The sequence below is a fragment of the Gorilla gorilla genome, chromosome 15 (genome assembly GCF_029281585.2).
Source record: "Gorilla gorilla gorilla isolate KB3781 chromosome 15, NHGRI_mGorGor1-v2.1_pri, whole genome shotgun sequence".
NCBI lineage: Eukaryota > Metazoa > Chordata > Mammalia > Primates > Hominidae > Gorilla > Gorilla gorilla.
In genome coordinates this window covers 69,839,296-69,865,226 of record NC_073239.2, presented here as the reverse complement: position 1 = coordinate 69,865,226, position 25,931 = coordinate 69,839,296, and the positions used below count along the sequence as shown (strand labels likewise).

The 25,931-nt window shown below is 39.4% G+C and overlaps 1 protein-coding gene across 4 annotated transcripts in view; it reads left to right on the top strand.

The window, feature by feature from the left end:
- FERMT2 (FERM domain containing kindlin 2) overlaps nt 1-25,931 on the top strand; it is a 94,206-nt gene that overhangs the window by 34,074 nt on the left and 34,201 nt on the right. For all 4 annotated transcript variants that reach the window (XM_019010054.4, XM_019010053.4, XM_019010052.4 and 1 more), the window contains exon 4: nt 23,625-23,759. In XM_019010054.4, the coding sequence (XP_018865599.1) occupies nt 23,625-23,759 (135 nt within the window). The remainder of the gene's footprint in view (nt 1-23,624; nt 23,760-25,931) is intronic.

Sequence of the window (25,931 nt, the reverse complement as noted above, 5' to 3'; positions counted from 1 at the left end):
GGTTATACCAGTTTATATTCCAACTAGCAATGTATGAAAACCCGTTGCCACAAATCCTCACTAATATTTGATTATGGTCTGTTTTGTTGTTTTTGTTTCCAAGAGAAAAAGACAGTATTTCGTTTTAGTTTACAAAGCTAAATATGTTTTTAAATCATTATTGGACATCTAAGTTCCTTTTTTAATTGTTTATATCATTTGTCCATTTTTGAGAAATTAATAAACTGTAGTTTTTACAGGAGTTGTAGGTTCACAGCAAAGTTGAGCAAAAGTACAGAGAATTCCCACATACCCTCTGTCCTCACACATGCACAACCTTCCCTACTCTCAAAGTCTGTACCAGAGTGGTACATTTATTGTAACTGGTGAACCTACCTTGACATACCATTATCACTCAGTGACAGTAGTTTATGTTAGGGTTCACTTCTGGTGTTATACATGCTATGGGCTTGGAAAAATATATACTAGTGTATCTACTGTTGTGGTATTGTACAGAATAGTTTGACTGTCCTAAAAATCTTCTGTGCTCTGCCTATTCATCCCTCTCTCCTCATCACCACCACTCATCCTTTTACCTAGTTTTGCCCTTTCCAGAATATCATATGTTTGGACTCATACAGTATGTAGCCTTTTCATATTGGTTTCTTTCACTTCATAATAGGCATTTAAGTTTCCTCCATGTTTTTTTGTGGCTTGTTAGCTTATTTCTTTTTTTTTTTCTTTTCTTCTTCTTTTTTTTTTTTTTTTTTGAGACGAGTCTCGCTCTGTTGCCCAGGCTGGAATGCAGTGGCGTGATTTTGGCTCACTGCAACCTCCACTTCCCGGGTTCAAGCAATTCTTCTGCCTCAGCCTCCCAAGTAGCTGGGATTACAGGCACCTGCCACCAAACTGGGCTAATTTTTGTATTTTTAGTATAGATGGGGTTTCATCATGTTGGCCAGGCTGGTCTCAAACTCCTGACCTCAGGCGATCCACCCACCTCCGCCTCCCAAAGTGCTGGGATTACAGGCGTGAACCACCAAGCCCGGCCAGCTCATTTCTTTTTAGTGCTAAATAATATTCCATCGTCCGGATGTGTCACAGCTTGTTTATCCACTCACCAAACGATATCTTGGTTGCTTCATTTTGAATAAAGCTGCTGTAAACATCTGTATGCGGGCTTTCAAGTGGACATATGTCTGTTCGTCCATTCTTCTTTTGTTTTATCTTTCACCATTGATTTGTAGTTCTTTATAAATTCTAATATGTGCTGCAGATAATTTCTCCTGGTCTGTTATAAACCTTTGTTCATGATTGATTTTATGTACTTTTTATTTTTGTCTTTTTTGGTCATGTAGAAGTTAACATTGGTTTGTGTTTGTGGGGTATTGTTGAAAAAAGCTATTCCTATTTTGAATTACAGGTATCATCTATATTTTCTGCTAGTACTCTTAGAGTTTTGTTTTTCATGTTTACTGCTTTTATCTGCTTAGAATTTATTTTTGTGTGTTTGGTGAAATAGAGATATAGTATAGCATATTTTAGGAGAAAATGCTAACCAACACTGTTTATTGAATTGTCTGTTATTTCTCCACATAAGCATAATGTCAGCTCTGTCATAAACCAAAATTCCATGTTGTGTGGATCTGTTTTTGTATGCTCTCTTTTCCATTGATCCATTTATATGTCCTTACATGGATAGTACACTATTTGAATGTCTGTAGCCTCATAATAAATCTCTATATCTGATAGAGCAAGTACCTCTTCTTTGCTGTTTTTCAGAATTGCGTGGGTTGATTTTGGAATTGTATGTTTCTATATGAAATTTGAAACAGTTTGTTAATTTCTAGGGAAAATTCCATAGTAATTGATTGGAAATGCATGCATTAATGTTATGTAGATCTTACCATTCATGAATAAAATCTGTCTCCTTTTGTTGAAGTAATCTTTATTGCCCTTAAATCACATTTTGTCTAGAAAGATATTGTGCTTTTTAAAAAAAGGTTTCTTCCAGGGGCTTTATACTTTTTCTAATTGGATACTGCTGTTAGGAATGCTGTTTTTTTTTTCTTATAATCTAATATCTGATACCTTACTGAACTCTTTGATAAATTCTGATAATTTATTGATTCTCTTGGATTTTCTTATTTTTTAATTTTTATTTATTTTTTGTTATGTATTTATTTTGAGACAGAGTCTCCCTCTGTCACCTAGTCTGGAGTGCAATGGTGGTATCTTCACTCACTGCAACCTCCACCTCCTGGATTCAAGTACTTCTTCTGCCTCAGCCTCCCAAGCAGCTGGGACTACAGTTGCGCACCACCATACTTGGCTAATTTTTGTATTTTTAGTAGAGACGGGGTTTTGCCATGTGGGCCAGGCTGGTCTGGAACTCTTGACCTCAGGGGATCCGCCTGCCTCGGCCTCCCAAAGTTCTGGGATTGCAGGCATGAGCCACCATGCCCGGCCTTCTCTTGGATTTTCTATGTAAGCAATCATGTCTCTTCTAAATAATAACTTTTCTCTCTTCCTTTCCCATTTTTATACATCTTATTTCTTTATCTTATGGTATTGGATTAAACCTCTAGTACAGTATTGCATAATAGCAGTAATGATGACTGTTGTTGTGTTGTTCCTGACTTAAATGGAAATGCTTTTAACATTTGACATTCAGTTTAATATTTGTTGTTGTTTTGGGGGGAGATCTTTTCCTGTTTTGTTTTGTTTTTTGCTTTTTGAGATAGTATCTTGCTCTATCACCCAGGCTGGAGTGCAGTGGTGTGAACACAGCTCGTTGCATCCTTGACCTCCTGGGCTCAAACAGTCCTCCTGCCTCAGCCTCCCAAGTAGCTGGGACCACAGGCATGCACCATGCCTGGCTAATTTTTATTTTATTTTTTTTTGTAGAGACAGTGTCTTGCTATGTTACCCAGGCTGGTCTTTAACTTCTGTGCTCAAGCAATCCACCTGCCTCGGCCTCCCAAAGCAGTAGGATTACAGGCAGCAGCCACCACATCTAGCCTGTTTTTTGTTTTAATTGCTAGTGCCTTTAACTCAAGAATGCATGGGAATTTTAACCAAATGGAGCTTAGGGAGTGACTTGCCCAAGATCACGCCAAGACAGACAAGAACCTACCTGTGTGGTTCTTGTCACTCTCTGAGACAAGAATCTGGAGCTCCTTATACCTTACTTCCTTATACCTGTCCTCACTGGCATCCTGTCATCAAATCTCATAGCTTTTTTCCTATAAAATGTTTTATGCATTAATTCTTCATTCCACACTCTGCTGTATAGAATGAAGTTAGATGTTGAGAAGATTTTCAGGTTGTTACGCTAATACTGCTCCACCTTCCTAAATATATCTGTAGTGGGTGGTTGGTCTTTCATTACTATTACTACTACTACTACTACTACTACTACTACTACTACTACTACTGTTTTTGGCTGCATGGCATTGAACTTCTGGCTCTGTGTTTGGAAATGTGTTTGGAAATGTCATATCTTATGACATTTCCAAAATGTGAGACAAAGCCCACCTCACTCCTACAGAAACCATAAAGTCCAGATAGTTGTTTCCCAACCCTCCTCATAGATAGAGTGCAGGCAGTTGGCCAAGTCTAGGTTACATGCGCATCAGAAAATGTCTCCTAGAACTTAGAATCAGGAACTCATGACTCAAGCCAGGATAACAAATACCTCATTCTAGTGGCAGAAGTGGCAGCAACATCTAGCTTCTAAGGACAGAGAAGCCATATCCAGTGAGAGCGCTCATCCATGCATTGAGTATATTGGCCCATTTACTCCCGGGGGATCTCATAGTGTTAGAATTTTGCGTTTGCAATGTTAGAAATTTAGATTACAAAAAGATAGTATATAGTAAGCATATCTACATTATCCCATTTATGTTTAAATATCCACCTAGAGATATACTCAGAGGTATTTCACTAGAATGTTGACAGAGGTTATCTCAGGGTGATATTTCAAGTTTGTGCTTTTTATCCCCAATTGTGTTCTTACACTTTTGCAATCGTTTGTTGTGGCTGTTTTTAACAATTTAATATGTAATATTTGTATAAACAAGAAAAGAAAGCTATCTTTCATTCAAGGATCAAAATCACTTTTAGCTTTTTATGTTTTTGTTTATCTCTAGAATGTAAACTTCTAAAGTCAGAAACATGCCTTTCCATCTTTGTATTCTCAGCATAGGGCATGACCTTAGAGAACATTAATTGAATGAATAAGAGGAAAAAAATGATGGAATAAAGAAATAAGGATCAGTTAATCCTATCACTGGGATCGAATGGAAAGTAATGATCTATGGCCAGGCATGGTGGCTCACACCTGTAATCCCAGCACTTTGGGAGGCCAAGGCAGGCAGATCACTTGAGGCCAGGAGTTCAAGACCAGCTTGGCCAACATGGTGAAACACTGTCTCTACTAAAAATACAAAAAGTAGCCGGGCGTGGTGGCACACACCTGTGGTCCCAACTACTTGAGAGGCTGAGGCAGGAGAATCGCTTGAACCGGGTGGTGGAGGTCGCAGTGAGCCATGATGACACCACTGCTTTCCAGCCTGGGCAACAGAGTAAGACTCTGTCTCAAAAAAAAAAAAAAAAGTAGTGATCTGTTACAGGATGTTCAGGGAATTTCTGCTTCACTGGGTAGTTAACATTATATTTCCTCTAAACAGTCTTAACAGCTGTTAAGGGTCTGTGAACTGTCAGTATTAATGGATAGAAATTTACATAATATTTTGATAAATTATAAGACTAAAGTCTTTCCTGCAGAAAAGAGAGGGTCTTAATGAGTGGTAATTTTATTTGTAGATATATTAGAGAATACTCCAAGAACTAAGGCACTTGATTATGAAATTGTCCAAAACAAAAGGGATTGTGCTTTATAGACTAGTCGTGTTTACATGAAGGAGCAGATACCAAGGGCACAGATTTCAGAAATCTAGGAGGTACATAAAATTTAGATGATCACAGTATTTGGTGAGAGTCCAAGTACTTGACATGTGTGAATAGATAGATGTCTTCTCATGCTGGCAGCACGACAGGGAAGGGGGGTATCTGATAGCAGGCTCTGTGCTGCAGTCTACTTAACATCATGAAGAATTGGGGGTAGGGTGGGGGTCAGTATCACAGAGCAGGGTTCCTAAGATGGGGTCTCCATTCGGAGGAAACCAGGAGAAAAACTAGGGTGTAAAGATCCAGTCAAACAGTTATACAATTGAGGTTTGGCTATAAAAGTAAATAAGAAAACAGCTAATTGGTCTTAAATAATAATGTAATATATATTTAATAAATGCATATTTAATACATAATTTAACACTGTTATTGCTATAAATATTCCTCGGAGGTCTATAAAATTTTCATATGTGTGGTAGAAAAGAGGGAAGGGTATTTGATTTGCCAAGTGATTAAACTGTGTTGGGAAACTCTGGCCCACAGCCTGCTTTTTTTTTTTTTTTTTTTTGAGATGGAGTCTCACTCTGTCACCCAGGTTGGAGTGCAGTGGCGCGATCTTGGCTCACTGCAAGCTCTGCCTCCCGGGTTCACGCCATTCTCCTGCCTCAGCCTCCCTAGTAGCTGGGACTACAGGCGCTCGCCACCACGCCCAGCTAATTTTTTGTTTATTTAGTAGAGACGGGGTTTCACCATGTTAGCCAGGATGGTATCAATCTCCTGACCTTGTGATCCGCCCGCCTCAGCCTCCCAAAGTGCTGGGATTACAGGCGTGAGCCACTGTGCCCAGCCCACAGCCTACTTTTGTGTAGCTCAAGAACTAATTATAATTAGGCTCTTACATTTTTTTAATGGTTAAGAAAAGTTAAAATAATATTTTATGCTGTGAAAATTATAAAAATTCAAATTCCCATGTTCATAAATAAAGTTGTATTGGAATACGGCTACATTCATTGGCTTAGGTATTGTCTGTGGTTGCTTTTGCGTTATAGCAGCAGTGTTGAGTAGAGCTGCATACCCTAAAATATTTACTATCTTTACAGAAAAAGTTTGCCAACCCCGGAATTACATTATGGGAAACATTAGTGGTTTATTTATTTTTTTTTTCACCACTGAAACTGAACACTGAAGTGACAGTATATAACTCTTCCCAGGAATAATTAGGCTTTTTTCTGTTAATTATTTTGCATTAGTTGATTTTCAACCCAAGTTATTAAATATTTCCCCTTAATTAATTTAACTCTCTTGTATCTACTCTTGTGGCTTTTGCTTACTTACTGTACGAGCAGTAGAATTAAAACTAAGAAAGATGAGGACATTTCCATTGCTACCAAAATATATTGTTACCTAAGGTTACCAAGTAAATGTGAAGGGTGTGCCAAACACTGAAAAAGGACAGTGATCCAAGACCAGCAGAACACTATTTAAAGGGAAATAACCTACTTTTGCTGAACACTGACATCATTTCCAAGCTTTTTATTTGGTAAAAATTATCTTTCTTTTATAATTTAACTCTTGAGAAAATGCTTCTGTGTAATAATTTTTTTCTTCCAAAAACGCACTTTCAGATCAGTGCTTCTGTGTAATAATTAAATGAAGTTTTTGTTGCATTTTCCTTTTCTTTTGGACAGAAAGACTGTTGTCAAAGAACGTCATTTTTTTTTTTTAATGTAACGTATTCTGGCACACAGGCTTCACAAATGAAGAGCCTTCTTAAGAGGAAATGAAACTTTTTCTCCCAAAATCTGACAACAGAGAGCTACTATAAAATAACATATTTTGTGTTTAGAGCTTGTTACCATTCTATGTTATCAATAGGACATGTCATTTGGGTCTTTCGGCATTAGATACATGCTAATTCATTCCTATTTTTTCTCTTTCTGTTCTAGCCGTGTGAAGAAGAATCTATTTGATAGGGATGGAGAAGCACAAAATGCTAGTGGAACAGAACTCAGATTGACTAAAGCTCAGTTGTGTTTAAAAAATTTTTGTAATTATAAAAGTGATTTAGGTAAATTAAGCTGTACATAAGGACTCTGTACAAAAGCTTTTAGTGGTAACAATAAAGATTGGATTTTTATTTACTCTATTTTAATTAATTTATTTATTTTTGAGATGGAGTCTCACTCTGTCGCCAGGCTGGAGTGCAGTGTCGCAACCTCGGCTCACTGCAGCCTCCACCTCCTGGGTTCAAGCGATTCTCCTGCCTCAGCCTCCCAAGTAGCTGGGACTACAGGCGCGCTCCACCATGCCCAGCTAATTTTTGTATTTTTAGTAGAGACAGGGTTTCACCATGTTTGCCAGGATGGTCTCGATCCCTTGACCTCGTGATCCACCCACCCTGGCCTCCTAAAGTGCTGGGATAACAGGCATGAGGGATTTTTAAATAAAGATGAAAAGAAATGAAGAATCACTTAAACTACTTTTTTGTACTGCAGCCTCCACCTCCCGGGTTCAAGCAGTTCTCCTGCCACAGCCTCCTGAGTAGCTGGGATTACAGGTGCCCACCACCACACCTGGCTAATTTTTGTATTTTTAGCAGAGTTGGAATTTCGCCATGTTAGCCAGGCTGGTCCTGGACTCCTGACCTCAAGTGATCTACCTGCCTCAGCCTCCCGAAGTGCTGGGATTACACGCAATAGCCACCATGCCCAGCCAGAAATCTAGATTTAACAGTGCCTTAAACTAATAAGAGCCTTCTTTTTCACATAAGAAGTTACTTCAGAAAATGAAGTGGTTGCTGGAACTGGATTTGTTGTTCAGTTGTGTCTTCAGGGACAAGCTCTTTCCATCCCTCAGTTCCTCACCCCTCAGCATGTCAGGTTGGCCTCATGATTGTAAGATGCTTCCTAGAGCTCCAGGCATACGTGGGTTGAGTAGCCCTCATCTGAAATTTGAAATGCTCCAAAATTCGAAACTTTTTGACTGCCAATGTGACATTCAAAGGAAATGCTCCAATGAGCATTTTAGTAAGGTTAGGGGTGCTCAACCTATAGCTGCATTCAGGAGGCACCTCTCTCTCTTTCACCTCTCTCTCTTCCACACCTGTGTCCTAACAGCAAAGCAAAACATCCCAGAAGCCCCCCTCACATCCTCCTGGCCCACCTTGGGTCATATGGCTGCCCTTAGGTGCAAGGGAGACTGGGAAAACATGAATATGACTTGACTTTTCCAGTTTCCTTATGCTAGCCGCAAACAAGAGGGCTGAGAAATGGCAGGTCAGTTAGCCCATCAGCAGACCTGCCACATGCCCTTTTAAGTATCTAGTCAGTCAAACTAAGCAATAGAGCCAGGAGTTGAAAGAAATTAAAAATGAAATTTTTATTGAGGACCCAAGGGGCGTCTTATAAGCTGTGTCCTTTAATTTTATTTATCCTTTTGATCAGCTTTGTTAAGGTATGATTTAAGGTAAAATAATCGTAATGGCAAAATTCAGTGCATTTTGACCAGTGGACCACCAGCAAGATGTAGGACAGTTCCCTGATGCCCCTCTGCTGGCAGTCCTCTTTACCCTTCCGACCTCTGCCAACCACTTATCTGCCCTCTGCCACTATAGTCTTGCCTTTTCTAAAATGTTATATAAATGGAATCCTATAGTATTTGGTCTTTTCTTTATGGCTTCTTCCACTTAGCATAATGCTTCTGACCTTCATCCATGTTGTGTGTTATCAACTCCATCTTATTACTGAGTAGTACTCTGTTGTATGGATATACCATGATTTGTTTATCCATTCACCAGTTGAAGGGCTGGGCTCATTATTTTAAAAAAAAGCTTCTGTGACCATTCACTTACAGGTCTTTGTGGGAACATAGGTATTTACTCAAGAACAATAAAAACTACGGTAGGTTTCTGGGTCATATGATAAGTGGATGTTTCAGCTTGTAATAAATAGTCAAATTCTTTTCCAAAGTGGCTGTACTGTTTTGCATTCTGCCGGGCAGTACTTGAGAGTTCCAGTTGCTCTGCGTCCTTGAAACATTTTTCAGTTTGGGGTATTCTAGCAGGTGTGAGAGCCTATCTCCTTGTGGCTTTAATTCGCGTTACCCTAGTGACTAATGGTGTTGAGCATCTATTCATGTGCTTAATTGCCACCCATATAATGGTGAGGTGTCTGTTTGAGTCCTCCGCCTGTCCGTCTTTTAAATTAGGCTGTCATCTGATTGTGTTGTAAGCATTCTTTGCATATCCCAGATATGGAAATTTTATTGGATATGTTTTGCAAATATTTTCTTACAATCTGTGGCTTACCATTTCATTAACAGTGTTTTCTAAGAGCAAAAGTTTTCATTTTGGTGAAGACCAATTTATGAACTCTGTTGTCCCATTTCTTTTCTGTTTCCCTCCTTTCTAGTAGATTAAGGGGTTTTTGGTGGGGTTTTTTTTTGGTGGGGGAGTGGTGGTTTTGATTACATTCATCTCCACTTGTGAATTACTAGCTATTACGACCTTCGTTTTGCTATTTTAATGGTTGCTCTAGGGTTTACAGTATATGACTTTAACTTATTCAGCCTACCTTCAAATAATATACTACTTCACACATAGTATAATAACCTTACAGCAGTTTAGTTTCATTTCTCCCTTCCTGTCCTTTTTGTGTCATGTATTTTACTCCTATATATGCTAAACCCCACAGTACGTTATTTTCACCCTAAAGCAACGAAGTATTTAAAAATGAGCAAAATGGTTTTTCATATCACGTATTTACCATTTTTCAGTGCTCTTTATACGTATCCTTTCCATGTAGTCTCCTTTTTCTTCTACCTGAAGAACTTCATATGCCTCTCTTCTTATAGTGCAAGTCTACTGGTTATGAAGTTTTGACCTTTTGTTTGTTTATAAAAGTTTTGATTTGGTCCAGGCACAGTGGTTCATGCCTACATGTAGTCCCAGCACTTTGGGAGGCCAAAGATCACTTGAGCCCAGGGGTTCAAGACCAGCCTGGGCAACATGGCGAAACCCCATCTCCAAAAAATACCAAAAAATTAGCTGGGCATGGTGGCATGCACCTGTAGTTCCAGCTGCTCAGGAGGTTAAGCGGGGAGGATCGCTTGAGCCTGGGAAGCAAAGGTTGTAGTGAGTTGAGATTGTGTGACTGCACCCCAACTTGGGCAACAGAGGGAGACCCTGTCTCAAAAACATTTTTTTTTAAATTTTGCCTTCATTTTTGAAAGATACTGCAGCTGGGAGAAGAATTCTAAATTCCCCCCCCCCCCCCACCCTGCGCCCAATAATTGATGTCCCTCAGTTGTCTTCTGGTTTGCATAATTTCAGAGAAGTCTGTTACTGTTCCTCTGTATGTTTTCTGTCTGCCTTGGAAGATTTTATCTTTACTCTGGTTATCAGCAATTTGATTATGATGTATCCTGAAATCGTTTTTTTAAGATTTATTCATATCTTCAAGTCCATTGATCTTTCTGCTGCTAATTTGCTGTTAATCCCATCCAGTGCCTTTTTCATTTAAGATGTATTTTTCATCACTAGAAGTTTGATTTTGGCTTCATTTTTATATAGATTTTTATTTTTCTCTTTATTATGTGTGTTTTCCGCTAGTTACTTAAACATATGGAGTATTTTTATATAGCTATTTCAATATTCTTTATCATCTGAGTTATTTGTGCTTCCCCACCCCCACCCTTTACTCCTATGTGTCATTATGCGTCATAGTGGCTGGATTGTTTTGTATTGAGTAGTCTTGAATTTTTTTCTGATCACCAAATTACTTGGAATTAGTTGGATTCTTTTGCTTTGAAGCTTTATTAGGATAGACCAGAGGCAACATTAGCCTTAGCACTAATTTAGCCTCATTACTGAGGTCATAGTCTTCTGGGGATTCTTCTCAGTACTCTGTCTTTCTGCTCTCCTTGACAGGAACATTAACTCTTTTAGCCGTCGGTTCTTTCCACAGTCTCTGGTAGCTAGACTCCAGGAAACACCTCTGCAGACCTTCAGAGCACTCTCTGTGGAGCTCCCTTCTTTCCTGTCCCCTGCCCCACACATTCTAGCCACCTTGTCATCCCTGAATGCCATCCCAGATCTCTCAACTCTGCAAGAACCAGGCCCCATGCGCCCCTCCCCTGCCCATAGGCAGTAAGCTGGTGCACTCAGCTCATCCTTCTGGTCTTTCTTTCGTGCATCTTGTTGCCTAATGTCTGAAAGTGTTTCTTTTTCTTTTCCTTTATTTCTTATTGTTTAAATAAAACAGGAGAGTAAATCAAGTTCCTGTTACCCCAACTTACTTGAAATCCTCCATTCTTAATTTTTCCTAGATTTTCTTCTAGCCGTGCATCTTTCTTAGAAAGCCATCATATGCTCACTGAAGCGTTACGTATAATAACAAAACCATTTCTTTAACCAAAATTTTAAACTGAACATGCTCAAGGCTGAAGTCATGGCATTCCTTTCCAAATCTCTGTGCTCCCTCTTCCCTCCTTTCTGCCCTTCCTCCAAGCAATCGCCATAGTAGTAAAAGGCTCTTCCATCCCAGGTACACATACCAGACACACAGGAGAAATCCTTAGCATTGCCCTCTTCCTCACCTACACATCTCATCACCTCGAAATGTTCGTTTTGCCTTGAGGATATGTCTTCAGTCTTTCCACGTCTCTCCATCTCCACCCTCCACTGCTCCGGTAGTCTATTCGCCACCACCTTTTCCTGCTCCAGGAGCCTCCTAAGCAGTCTCCTTTATCCATTCTTATTCTTTCCAATGCATTCTTTATTCAGTAAGCAGAAAGATTTTTGAAATTATTTTTTAATCAAAGCAATAAATGCTGAATTAAAGTAAAAAAGGCTTATACCATGAGACTACTTTCCTGCCCAATTTCTCCCCAGTGCCTGCTTGCATTCCCTACCACTTTCTACTCGTTTACTGTTTCTGGCTTTTATTTTCATAATTCTAAATATGTGCTTATACTGTTACTTCTTGATTTATCAATTTTAGGTATCTGTTGATGTTTTTCCACTCAACTCTTTCTTTTTTTTTTTTTTTGAGATGGAGTCTCGCTCTGTTCCCCAGGCTGGAGTGCAGTGGCACAATCTTGGCTCACTGAAACCTCTGCCTCCCCGGTTCAAGCGATTCTCCTGCCTCAGCCTCCTGAGTAGCTGGGATTACAAGCGCACGCCACCACACCCAGCTAATTTTGTATTTTTAGTAGAGACGAGGTTTCACCATGTTCGTCAGGCTGGTCTGGAACACCTGACCTCAAGTTATCCACCTGCCCCAGCCTCCCAAGGTGCTGGGGATTGCAGGCATGAGCCACCTCACCTGGCCTCGACCCTTTCTTCTTTATTATAACTATTATAATTTTTGGCTGAATCACTGTCATTGTTTACATTAACAAAGCAGACATTTTTACTTCCTGAGCCAAAATGTGTATTTTTACCTTTCCTGTCTCGTATGCCTTTTTTTTTTTTTTTCCTCCTTTTAGAGATTAGGTCTCACCATATTTCCCAGGCTGGTTTGTTTGTTTGTTTGTTTGTTTCTTTTTTTTGAAAGGGTCTTGCTCTTTCACCCAGGCTGGAGTGCAGTGGTGCAATCTCAGCTCACTGCAACCTCCGCCTCCCAGGTTCAGGTGATTCTCATGCCTCAGCCTTCCGAGTAGCTGGGATTACAGGCACATGCCACCATGCCTGGCTAATTTTTGTTTTTTTTGTTTGTTTTTTCTGAGACAGAGCCTTTATCTGTCACCCAGGCTGGAGTGCAATGGCGTGACCTTGGCTCACTGCAACCTCCACCTCCCAGGTTCAAGCAATTCTCCTGTCTCAGCCTCTTGAGTAGCTGGGATTATAGGTACATGCCACCATGCCCAGCTAATTTTTTTATTTTTAGTGGAGGCGTGGTTTCACCACGTTGGCCAGGCTGGTCTCCAACTCCTGACCTCAGGTGATCCGCCCACCTTGGCCTCCCAAAGTGCTGAGATTACAGGCGTGAGCAACCTCGCCCAGCTTACTTTTTGTATTTTTAGTAGAGATGAGGTTTCACCATGTTGGCCAGGCTGGTCTCAAACTCCTGACCGCAGGTGATCCACCCACCTCGGCCTCCCAAAGTGCTGGGATTACAGGCGCCAGGCTGGTTTCTAACTCCTGGGGGCTCAAGCAATTTTCCCATCTTTGCTTCCCAAAGTGTCATATATCTTTTTTATCATTTGCTGCTTTTGCAACATATATCTGTTGCTGATTCGTTTACTTTCTGTTTTTCTCCTTAATTTTCAACATGATCAAATACATTTTCGGATTATAGTCAATCTCCCCACTTTTTTTCTTCCTAGACATCCTCTTGCACTCAGGGGTGGATATTTTCTTGGCCAAGGTGTACAGTCACAGCCCTAGGATTTCCCTTCAGCATTATCTTCTCTCTTGTATTTGATCTTTGAGTTTTCCTCAGTGTTGATTTGCTCTCTTATTTTGGTGGAATATATTCTCCATCAGGGTAGTAAGAAAAAGGTGAATAGGACGTAAATTTTTGAGATACTATATTTGTTTTTATTCTGCCCTTTGATAGAATTGTTGGATCAAAAATTATTTTTCTCTCAGAATTTGGAAGTCATTGTTAAATTATCTTTTGGCTTCCAATGTTGCTATTAATAGTCCTGGTAGTGTTTTTTTTTTTTTTTTTTTTTCGTTTTTCTTTTCTTTTATTTATTTTCTTAAGAGACAGGGTCTTGCTGTGTTGCCCAGGCTGGACTGCAGTGGCACAATCACAGCTCACTCTAATCTCTAACTCCTGGCCTCAAGTAATCTTCCTGCTTCAGCTTCTCGATTAGCTGAGACTACAGGTGTGCACCACCATGCCTGCCTAATTTTTTAATTTTTTGTAGAGATGGGGTATCACTATGTTGCCTAGACTGGTCTTGAGCTGCTGACCTCAAGCAGCCCTCCCACCTTCGTCTCCCAAAGTGCTGAGATTACAGGCATGAGTCACCATGCCTGGCCTCCTAATAGTGTTCTTGATTTTTATTTTTAATCTTCTTTGTAAACTGCCTTTTCTCACTGGAAACTTTTAGGATCTTTTCTTTTCCCTGCCATTTTGAAATTTTGTAACAATGTGCCCTGCCTGGTTAGGGTTTTATTTTCATTCATTGTGATGGAGACTTCTGACCAGGGGATATTTCTTGTATTTATGCAGAGTTGTTTCATAATATTATTTCCTTGGTAATTTCCTCCTCTTTGTTTTTTCTGTTCTTGCTGTTACTGTTAGTCAGACATTGTTCTTGGATCGATCCACTTGCTTGACTTTATATTGGATTTTTTTTTTTTTTTTTGGTGGCTATCACATTTTAATTTTCAGTGTTTTGGGGTTTTTTTTTTTTTTTTTTGAGACGGAGTCTTGCTCAGCCACCCAGGCTGGAGTACAGTGGTGTGACCCCAGCTCACTGCAGCCTCTACCTCCTGGGTTCAAGTGATTCTCCTGCCTCAGCCTCCCAAGTAGCTGGGATTACAGGCACTCACAACCATGCCTGGCTCATTTTTGTATTTTTAGTAGAGACGGGGTTTCACCATGTTGCCCAGGCTGGTCTCGAATTCCTGACTTTGGGTAATCCACCCGCCTCGGCCTCCCAAAGTGCTGGGATTACAGGCATGAGCCAGTACGTCTGGCCAGTTTTCAGTGTTTTATATTTCTATCGGGATGTTTGTTAAATATATTTAAGAATACCTATATAAGATTTGTGGACTTTATATAAGTTATACTTCAACAGAATAGCGAAAATAATGGAAAGGACCCTTCCCCCTCTGTTGTTAATATCTAAAGTCTCTTAATCTCTCTCTCTTTTTGTTTTGTTTTGAGACGGAGTTTTGCTGTTGTTGCCCAAGCTGAAGTGCAATGTTGCAATGTCGGCTCACTGCAACCTCCGCCTCCTAGGTTCAAGCAATTCTCCTGCCTCAGCCTCCTGAGTAACTGGGACTACAGATGCACGCCATCATGCCCAGCTAATTTTTGTATTTTTAGTAGAGACAGGGTTTCACCATGTTGGCCAGGCTGATCTTGAATTCCTGACCTCAAGTGATCCACCCACCTCGGCCTCCCAAAGTGCTGGGATTATAGGCGTAAGCCACCGTGCCGGGCCTCTCATTGTTTTTTGTATTATCCTATTTATCTCTTCTAGATGTCATTGTCTTTTTCTCGGTGTCTTTGTTAAGCATGTTGTGTTTTGTTCTCTGTAGTCTGCATTGTGTCTGTTTCTCATAAGTTATTTTTCTTTTTGTTTGGTCTCTGTCTTTCCTGTTAGAAGGTTTGTTGGTGTTGCATTGCTGCCATAACAAATTACCATAAATTTAGCAGCCTGAAACAACATGAATTTATCTCACAGTCACTGTAGGTTAAAGGTGTGTACACGTGGCTCACCTATGTCCTCTATAGACTCTTAAGTGGCTGAAGTTAAGGTGTCAGCAGGGCTGCGTTCCTTCCTGGAGGCTCTGAGAATGAATTTTGCTTGGTAGAATTTGGTTCTTTGTGATTGTAAGACTAAGGTTCCCTCTGGCTTGTCTGCCAGAGGTCATTCTCAGCTCCTAGAGGCTCTCCACATTGCTTGTTGCCCCCTTCCTCTATCTTCAAAGCCAGTAACAGCAAGTCAAGGTCTTCTGTCTGAATTTATCTGACCACTCCTTCTGTCTCATCTCTCTTCTTCCTGCCTCTTCTGTTCTGGAGGCCTCATGTGATTACATTGGGCTCACCCAGATAACCCAGGATAATCTCCCTAAAATCAGTTGATAAGTGATCTTAATTCATTTGCAAAAACTCCTCACAGCAGCACCTAGATTGGTGTTTGTGTAACCATGGGTAGGGATATTAAACCTCTGTATTCTGCCCACCACAGAAGCCTTTCTCAAGTGTCTAGTAATCATTGGCTGGCTGTTCCTATGTTTAATGCTGGGGCTTTTTTTTTTTTTTTGAGACAGAGTCTCGCTCTGTCGCCTAGGCTGGAGTGCAGTGGCGCGATCTCGGCTCACTGCAAGCTCCGCCTCCCGGGTTCAAGCCATTCTCCTGCCTCAGCCTCCGGAGTAGCTGGGACTACAGGCGCCCGCCACCACGCCCAGCTAATTTTTTTTTTTTTTTTTGTATTTTTGGTAGAGACCGGGGTTTCACCATGTTAGTCAGGATGGTCTCCATCTCCTGACCTCGTGATCTGCCCGCCTCCACCTCCCAAAGTGCTAGGATTACAGGCATGAGCCACTGCGCCCGGCCTGGGGCAATATCAGTACCTAATAGGAAGCTCTGTATTGGGTGGAGTTTAGCTCATCATCCCTCTGTAAGGTATTTAGACATATTGAGCAAGCTTTTTCAAACATCACTATCTAAAAGATCTTTTCCCTAGGGCTATTCAGGTTCTGTTTGTAAAGGATCCTAAAGGGTGTGTGCCTGTGGAGTAGGTTACCTGAGTTTAATTCAGTAATGGAACAGGAAAGGGATGCTGGGGTGGACTAAATTTTTTCAGGTAGTCTATCTGTTTTCTGTGCCTCAGTTTGATGATTAGAACAGTGAATCAGGGTGTTTCCCATTGGTACCTCCTTCTACAAACACCTTGGTTTTATATTTCTCCAGTTTACAAAGTCACTGTTCCATCTGACTTCTGCCTCCCAAAACTTTTCTGAGATTTCTTATCCGATATTTTCTTCCATTTTGGGGGCCCTTGTAGGTTTATGTTTTCTTTATTTTTTACGTGATTTTGAAAGGAGTGAAAATAAATGCACATATTCAATATACTTTTTTAACCAGAAATGCTTTATCTTCCCTGAGAACCCTTTTTTACCTCAGTTTCTCAATTCCTCACCCTCATGCTTTTTTATATGTATAGTATTTATATAGCCTGTGTAGATTAGACTAGATTCATCTTCTGTTTGATAACATGCTAATTATAATGAACATTAAATTTCGTTGCTATCACTGGGTGTAGTGGCTCAGGCCTGCTGCATTCCTAGTATTTTGGGAGGCTGAGGCAGGAGGATTGCCTGAGCCCAGGAAGTCGAGGCTGCTGTGAGCTGTGAGCACACTAACACTACTTCATGCCAGCCTGGGTGACAGTGAGCCCCTGTCTTTAAAAAAAAAAAAAAATCATTGCTATATATTCTGTTATAGAGGTTCTGGAGCATTGCTTTGTGTAGTGCCTCATAAATGCTAGCTTATCCTTATTGAAATGTAAAATTGAGCATAAATTAGTATAGTATTTTGGTATGGCCATTTTAAAGTTTTCATGTCTCACAGTCCTCTGGGTATGTTTTATTTTGGTATAAATCTTGTTTACTTACTTATGTTCTTCTCCAGCCCCACTCTTACACATTTAGAAATCTTATACAGATTTCTAAGTCTATTAATTACTTCTTGATACAAGGCATACAGTAAATCAGTAAGTCCTAAATTCTCATGTCAGTGAAATGATCAGTATCTTGATGTGGAGAGTTAGGTTTACTTTGTTACTGTTGTAATGAATTGAAAACCACTTTTTCACACTTCATATGCAGCCAATGGCTACCCAGTTCCAATATGGAACTACCTACCATTAGAAAAATAAGAAGTCATTCTTGCTACTCTTCATTCTCTCCCTTCCCTAAGCTAGTGATTATCAAGAAGCTGGAGGCTAGGTGCAGTGGCTCACACCTGTAATCCCAGCACTTTGGGAGGCCGAGGAGGGCAGATCACTAGGTCAGGAGATCGTGACTATCCTGGCTAATACGGTGAAACCCTGTCTCTACTAAAAATACAAAAACTTAGCTGGGCGTGGTGGCGGGCGCCTGCAATTCCAGCTACTCCAGAGGCTGAGGCAGGGGAATCGCTTGAGCCCAGGAGGCAGAGGTTGCAGTGAGCTGAGATCGTGGCACTGCACTCCAGCCTGGGCGACAGAGCAAGACTCCGTCTCAAAAAAAAAAAAAAAAAAAAAGCTGGAATCAGAATTGCCTACAGAACTTATATAAAACAAGCCGCTGGAGCCCTGAGCTACTGCAAAAATCTGGGGATATGGTCCCAGCATGTATTTTTAATATTATTATTATTGATTTTACAAGCAATTCTCATGGGCCCATCTAGTTAAGAACTGCTTTATCTACTTAAGACAGACAAAAAAGCTACTTAACAATATTCTTTTACTAATGTAAATATGCATATTAATATACATTTAATACTACCTGGTTTGTGAGCCAGACAGAAAATGACCTAGGAACAAAAATACATTTGAATCATGTAGTACAGTGACTCTCAAACCTGGGGGATATGCCAGAAACATTTGGGAGAACTTTTCGCAATGTAATGCTTGCCTTACTGTCTCCCACTAAATAGTGCCTGTGGTGACTTTGTTAGAAGCATATCATATCTCAGGCATGAGATTTGTTATGTAAGGATTTGTTATTTATCCTTCAATACTTTTTAGATTTTTCACCACATACTAGTACTTGATTTACTTTGGAGAAATGAATGGGTGGAGAGAGAGATTACCACCACCACCCTGCCTCCACTTAATGTTGAAGCAGTGTAGACAACTGCTTATTCAGAGGCTTGGAATTTTCTAATGCCTTTATTTTATCCCAGTATGGCCCCACTGGCATTTAAAGCTGAGGGTACGTTGTGAATTAAAAGTAGAATTCATAAACCATTAGATCTCTTCACATGTTAAATCTTACTCCTTTAAAAATAACTCTAGGAAGTAATGATGCAGTTGTATTAGATAAATCTTAGGTTCAAAGGATATACTTGAAATCACTTCTGAGTTTCTGAACCTACCTAATTATAGTAATTATTGCTAATCCATGAAACCCCAAAAATTACATTTGAGGATAAGTGGATTAACTTTATATCTTAAATATACAAGAATGAAGAAAATATTTGATTTTTAATTGTGTAACTTTAGCTGAAAAATGCTGTAGTATGTTTTTTAAAAAAAAACCAGATATGCCTAGATGCTTTCAAGAAAGTGGCAGAATTTAAGGAGCAAGTATTTACTTGTTAACGTGATTTCTGCTCTTTATTAGATATACTTACCCCAAATTTGTTAATAATTAAAGAGCAGTTATATTTACCTACTCTGTGGTCACATATTTGTTCAGGATAGTTCTTCTGTTAATTCCATTTTCAGGTTTCAGAAACCGATCAGAAAATAGCCTGTAAAATACAGAACAAAATGAGAACCTAGTTATGTCCCACAGTGTTTCTTTCTTTGTGGGGTTTTTTTTGTTTTTTTTTTTTTTTTGAGATGGAGTTTCACTCTCCTTGCCCAGGCTGGACTGCAATGGCATGATCTCAGCTCACTGCAACCTCCGCCTCTTGGGTTCAAGCGATTCCCCTGCCTCAGCCTCCCGAGTAGCTGGAATTACAGGCATGCGCCACCATGCCCAGCTAATTTTGTATTTTTAGTAGAGACGGGGTTTCACCATGTTGGCCAGGCTGGTTTCAAACTGCTGACCACAGGTGATCCACACGTCTCAGCCTCCCAAAGTGCTGGGATTACAGGCGTGAGCCGTTGTGCCTGGCCGAGTGTTTCTAAGACTAACGTTCAAATAACCAACAGAAAACCTAACCAAAACCCATATACTTATTAAAATAATTTATTTGGACTTCTTATTTAAACATGGATAATGTTTATATAAAAATTCTTTTTAAAAAAGAAAGTCCAGTGTGGTTTGCAGTAATTGCTCCCATGTTAATTTTTACATGCAAATTAACTTTGATTTGAAGAAATCTTACAGAAAAATGAGAAAAGGAAGAAAATATATATAAATTATTAGAAACACGAGAAGATGTACGTTACTACTAATCAAAGACATAAAACAAGAACATATATCCATCTTGTTCCATCTTTGCCTTAAAATTATTATAACCTTTAATCCAGTAATTGTACTCCAGTGAATTCTGAAATAAAATATGGAAAAAGATGGACATAGATGTTTGTAGAATTATTAAATATTATTTATAATGGGCTCAGTATTAGAAGAATGATTAAATTATGATTTATTTACATAGAATATTATGCAGTTGTTAAAATGATTTGCTAGTCATATTTCACCTTTTATGAATACATTTTATTTTTTGCCCTGTCTTATGGTACTGAAAGAACACATTTTAAATGATTCAGTTATTTATATTTTTTGAGGAGGGAGGTAACTTCCAAATTTCTACCATGGTGTGTGTGTGTGTGTTTTATTTGTTTTGCAGATGGTCTTGCTCTGTCACCCAGGCTGGAGAGCAGTGGCCCAGTCATGGCTCACTGCAGCTTCCAGGCTCAGGCAGTCTTCCCACCTCAGCCTCCTGAGTAGCTGGGACTCTAGGTGTGCACCACTATGCCTGGCTAATTAAAAAAAAAAAAATTGTTTGTACAGAAAAGGTCTTCCTAGGTTGCCCAGGCTGGTCTTGAACTCCTGAGCTCAAGCAGTTCTCCCACTTTGGCCTCCCAAAGTCCTGGGATTACAGGCGTGAACCACTGTGCCAGGTCTCTGTTGTTAGCCGTTTTATAATTAGAGGAAAAACATTAAGACACAAATACTTACAAAGCATTTGTTATGTATCATTTAATTTATACAACTACCTCCTGAGGCACTGTTCTCATTTTAGATGAGGAAACTCAGACACCGACAGGCCAAGTAGCTTGTCCAGAGTCACACAGCTAATAAATAGTGGAACTAGGATTTGAATCTAGGTAGTTTGGCTGTGTGCTTCCACCTTAAATTGTGCCTCATCAACTCTGTAGCAGCATGGTAGGATCCTAGTTTCAGGTCCCCTACAAACAAAAAGCTTTCTGAATTTATAATATTGGGTTGAATCTAGTGGATGTCATGGGCTCCTAAAGCTGTAAACTGCCACATGCAAAATTTTGATCCAGTAATTAGCAGTCTATAGCTTTACAAGTTTTGTAGTGATATGAATTGTGTTGTCTGTTCTCTTCATACTCTGACATATAGTGTAGTGCTGCCAGACATTGTGATACACAGTCACGTGCTGCATAACAATATTTTGGTCAACGATGAACCACATATCCAGTGATAGTTCTTTAAGATTATAATGGAGTTGAAAATTTTCTGTCTCCTTGTGATGATGTAGCTTTTGTAACATCATAGTGCAATTACTTTATTTTTTAAATAAATTTTAAAAATAAGTGCAGTGGCTCACGCCTATAATCCCATCACTTTGGGAGGCCAAGGAGTTTGGAGACCACCTGGGCATCATGACAAGACCCTATCTCTACAAAAAATAAAATGAAATTGCCTAAGGACACATTTCTCAGAACACATCCCCATCCTTAAGTGACGCATGACTGTAGACCTATTGCTTCTCCTTTCTGCGGCTTTTCTTTTTTATTGTTAATTTTTGGGTTCTTCATCATTTCACACTGTTTTTTAATTAACTTTATTGTAGTATAATAGATACACCATAAACTGTATCTGTTTAAAGTGTGAAATTTGAGTTGTGACAGATATTTATACCTCTGAAACCACCACAATCAAGATTCAGAATATTTCTGTCACCTGTCAAACTTCAGCTACCAGCAAATTGATCTGCTTTCTGTCACTATGGATTTGTTGGCATTTTCTGGAATTTTGTGAATGGAATCACATACTCTTTTCTAATTTGTCTTCCACTTAATATAATAAATTTGAGAGTCATTCATTTTATTGCATGTGTCAATTGTTTCTTTTTACTGATTGGTGAGTTGTGTTCCATTGTCTAAGTAGTATAGTAGTATACCATTGGTTTGCAAATATCACATTTTTGTTTATCCATCTGGGTTATTTTCAGTTTTGGCTTTTATGAATCAAGTTATTACAAATGTGCTTTTCATGTTCTTGGGTAAATAACTAGGGGTAGAATGTCTTGAGTTGTGTGGTACATGTATGTTTATACAGAATTGCTGAGCTGTTTTCAAAAAATTGTCTCATTTAATAGTCCTACCAGCTGCTTATGAGAGTTCAAGTTCCTCTTCACATCCTCACTGACACTGAGTAGTAACGTCTTTTTAATGCTGGCCTCTTTGATGTATGGGTACTGCTATCTCATTGTGGTTTTAATTTGTATTTCCCTGATGACTGATAATGTCAAGTATCTTTTCATGTGCTGCTTGGTCATATTTCTTTGATGAAGTGATTGTCCAGATCTTAGTTCATTTGTCTTCTTGAGTTGTTTGGGCTCTTTATATATTCAGAATACAAGACTTTTGTCAGATATGTGTGCTGCAAATATGTTGTCCCACTGTATGCTTGCCTTTTTGTTTTCTCAACAGTGTCTTTAGTAGGTAGGTTGGGTTGTTTTTTTTTTTTAATTTTTAAATAAAGGGCAATTTTTTGTGGTTCCTTTTTTTGTGTGTCCTATCTAAGAAATCTTTGTCGTGTTATGCTTTCTTCTAGTTTCATTATTTTGGCTGTTACATTTAGATCAGTGGTCATTTAGAATTAATTTTTGCTATTATTATAAGGGTTAATGGTCTTTAAAAAATATATATATGAATCATTGTTCAGCACTTTGTTGAAAAGATTTTTCTTTCTCCTTGGATTGCCTTGGTACCTTTGTCAAAAAATTCTGATCACCCATATGTAGGTCTGTTTTGGGGGCCCTCTTCTGTTTCATTCATCTGTACGTCTTATCATTTAGCTAGTAAGTTCAGTGTCTTGATTGATACAGCTTTATGATGTCTTAAAATCAGTTAGTGTAAGTCGTCCAATTTTGTTCTTTTTAAGAATGTCTTTGACTATTCTAGGATTGTTCTCATTTTCATATAAATTTTACAATCTGTCAACTTCTACAGAAAAGCAAATTGGAATTTTGACTGGCATCTCATTAAATCTTTAGCTTAATTTGAGGAGAATTGACTTCTTAACAAAATTGAGTCTTGAAATTTGTGAACATCGTGTGCAATATATATTATGTGTGTGTGTATTTAATTGGGTCATTTTTATTTCTTTTGTTATTTTCATTTAACCATTTTCCTTGTTATCAGACTCCTCAAATGAAAATAGATCAGAAACTTGTAGCCATTTGATACAGGGCAGAATATTTGAATCAATTAAAATTGGAGATTTGGGGCCGGGCACGGTGGCTCACGCCGGTAATCCCAGCACTTGAGAGGCCGAGGCGGGCGGATCACCTGAGGTCAGGAGTTCGAGACCAGCCTGATCAACATGGAGAAACCCTGTCTCTATTAAAAATACAAAATTAGCCAGGCGTGGTGGCATATGCCTGTAACCCCAGCTGTTCAGGAGGCTGAGGCAGGAGAATCACTTGAACCTGGGAGGCGGAGGTTGCGGCGAGCTGAGATTGCTCAATTGCACTCCAGCCTGGGTAACAAGAGTGAAACTCCGTCTCAAAAAAAAAAAAAACAAAAACAACAACAAAAAAAAACTGGGATTTGGTAATGATTTAAAAGTATCATTACATTTACTTCATTTATCATGTGTACCTTATGACATACAGAATGAGTGAAGGACATATAAACTCAATTTTTCTTCCAGTTTTAGATAAAAAATAAATATATAAATAAGGGCTTCTAATATTTTCTTTCCATACCCTAGTAGATTGTTATTTCCACTTTGAGGTCATTACATTTATTTAAGTGTCATAATCAGTGTTTTGCATGACATCAATGTCTGACACAACTCAGACATACAGAAGGAAGTTGCACATTCTTATCTTGAAACAATAGATTTACTAAGTGTAAAATGTTTAAATTTTCCTTTGTTCTAGTAAAACAATCTATTTTATTAACAGATATCAGACACCCCGAAGAACTTTCTCTCTTAAAGAAACCCAGAGATCCAACAAAGAAAAAAAAGAAGAAGCTAGATGACCAGTCTGAAGATGAGGCACTTGAATTAGAGGGGCCTCTTATCACTCCTGGATCAGGTAAGACTTTTACCAAGCAATTGACTCAAAGTAAGAACTGTGGACTGTGTACCTTTGTCTTTCTGGTGGTGGGTAAATGGATCATGTAGGTCAGGAAGAGTGGTCAAGTTAAAAAAACAAAAACTTCAATTAGCCAGGCATGGTGGCACACACTTGTAGTCCCAGCTACTTGGGAGGCTGAGGCAGAAGAATCGCTTGAACCCGGGAGGCAGAGTTGCAGTGAGCCAAGATCGTGCCACTGCACTCCAGCCTGGGTGACAGAGTGAGACTCCGTCTCAAAAAAAACCATAAACTCTCCTTCAGCATTTTTCTCTGTCCTGAAATCACTGTCCAGTGTCAGTTTCTCTCATGTGCAAATCATCATGTCAGGTGTTAATAGTTGAATCAATAAAGAGGAAGCCCAGTCCTCTTGTTCAGAGAGTCAAAAAGGAATAGTATCATAATTGGACTCAGGCAGAAATTGGAAATTTTTTAGTATCTAGGTCATGAAAACCACCACTATTTAGTTAATGCATTATTCCTTAAAACCTTACTTAAGGCCAGGCGCGGTGGCTCACGCCTGTAATCCCAGCACTTTGGGAAGCCAAGGCAGGTGGATCACGAGGTCAGAGAGCGAGACCATCCTGGCTAACACAGTGAAACCCTGTCTCTACTAAAAATACCAAAAAAAATTCGCTGCACGTGGTGGCACGTGCCTGTAGTCCCATCTGCTTGGGAGAGTGAGGCAGGAGAATCACCTGAACCCAAGAGGTGGGAGTTGCAGTGAGCTGAGATCGTGCCACCACACTCCAACTTGGGCAAGAAGAGCAAAACTCCATCTCAAAAAACAAACAAACAAACAAACAAAAAAAAACAAAAAAAAAACAGCACCAGGCCGGGCACTGTGGCTCACACCTGTAATCCCAGCACTTTGGGAGGCCAAGGCAGGCAGATACCTGAGGTCAGGTATTTGAGACCAGCCTGGCCAACGTGGTGAAACCCCATCTTGACTAAAAATACAAAAATTAGCTGGGCGTGGTGACAGGCACCTGTAATCTCAGCTACTTGGGAGGCTGAGGCAGGAGAATTGCTTGAACCCAGGAGGCGGAGGTTGCAGCGAGCCAACCTGGGTGACAACTCCGTCTCAAAAAAAAAAAAAAAAAAAAACCCAACAGCCTTCTCTCTGCTTTGCATATTCTGGTTTCCGGGCCTTCCTACCTTTTTTCCTTAAAGGTTTTGCTCCTTTGAGGAGCTTTCTTAGATTCCCTTTCATTACTTTTCCAGTCTGAATTAGGCATCCTTCTGTCATAAGTCAGCAGACTTTTCTGTGTTTGGTATTGTTATACTGTGTGTTCTTCCTTGCTAATGTGAGCTCACTGCATGAAGGGGCTATGTCACCTTTTTGTCACCAGAACCTAACTCAGCATATGGCATTCAGCAGGCATGCAGGTGATGTCTGTTGGGAAGCTAAGTGGCTAATTAATTAGGTTATATTGTTCTTTAATCGTGGGCATATACCTGGACTGAACATTGCAGTTTCCTACATTTCCATCAGCCACAAATTTATAAATCCATTAGTTAGGATGGGTCCCTTCAGCAAATATCTAAATTAATCTTACTAATTTAGTTCATTCTGGTTTTTTAAATTCTGAGATGATGATGATACTAATAATGAAAGCAACACTCACAGAGCACTTACTGTGCAGTGCCCACCACTATTTCATGCACTTTACCCATGGAAACCCATGTAATTCTCACTGCAGCTCTTTGCAGTAGATATCGTTAATACCCACATTTTGAGGATAAGGATAAGAAATTATGGCACAGTAAAAAGTCTTGTAAGGTCACAAGCCTTGTAACTTTTCTGTTTTATGTACTGATTGCATTTTGAAAGATACAAAGAAATAAGACAGTCCTTACTCTTAAGTAGTTTATAGGTTAGTGGAAAAACAGTTACTATACTTAAGGAGGTAATATATAAGTGTTAAATGACTTTTATAGAAGATAATGTTTTTGAAATTCAGAAAACAATTCCAAACAAAGTTTGTGAATTCAGCTTTTAAGTTCCAGTGGCTAGGTTTTTGATGGGAAAAGGCAGTCCAAGCAGAAAGAATGATACTAACAAAGAATATCCTTGCAAAAATACAAGATGTGAATAAATGAGTTGAGCCAGTTTATGGGGGAAGAGACCTC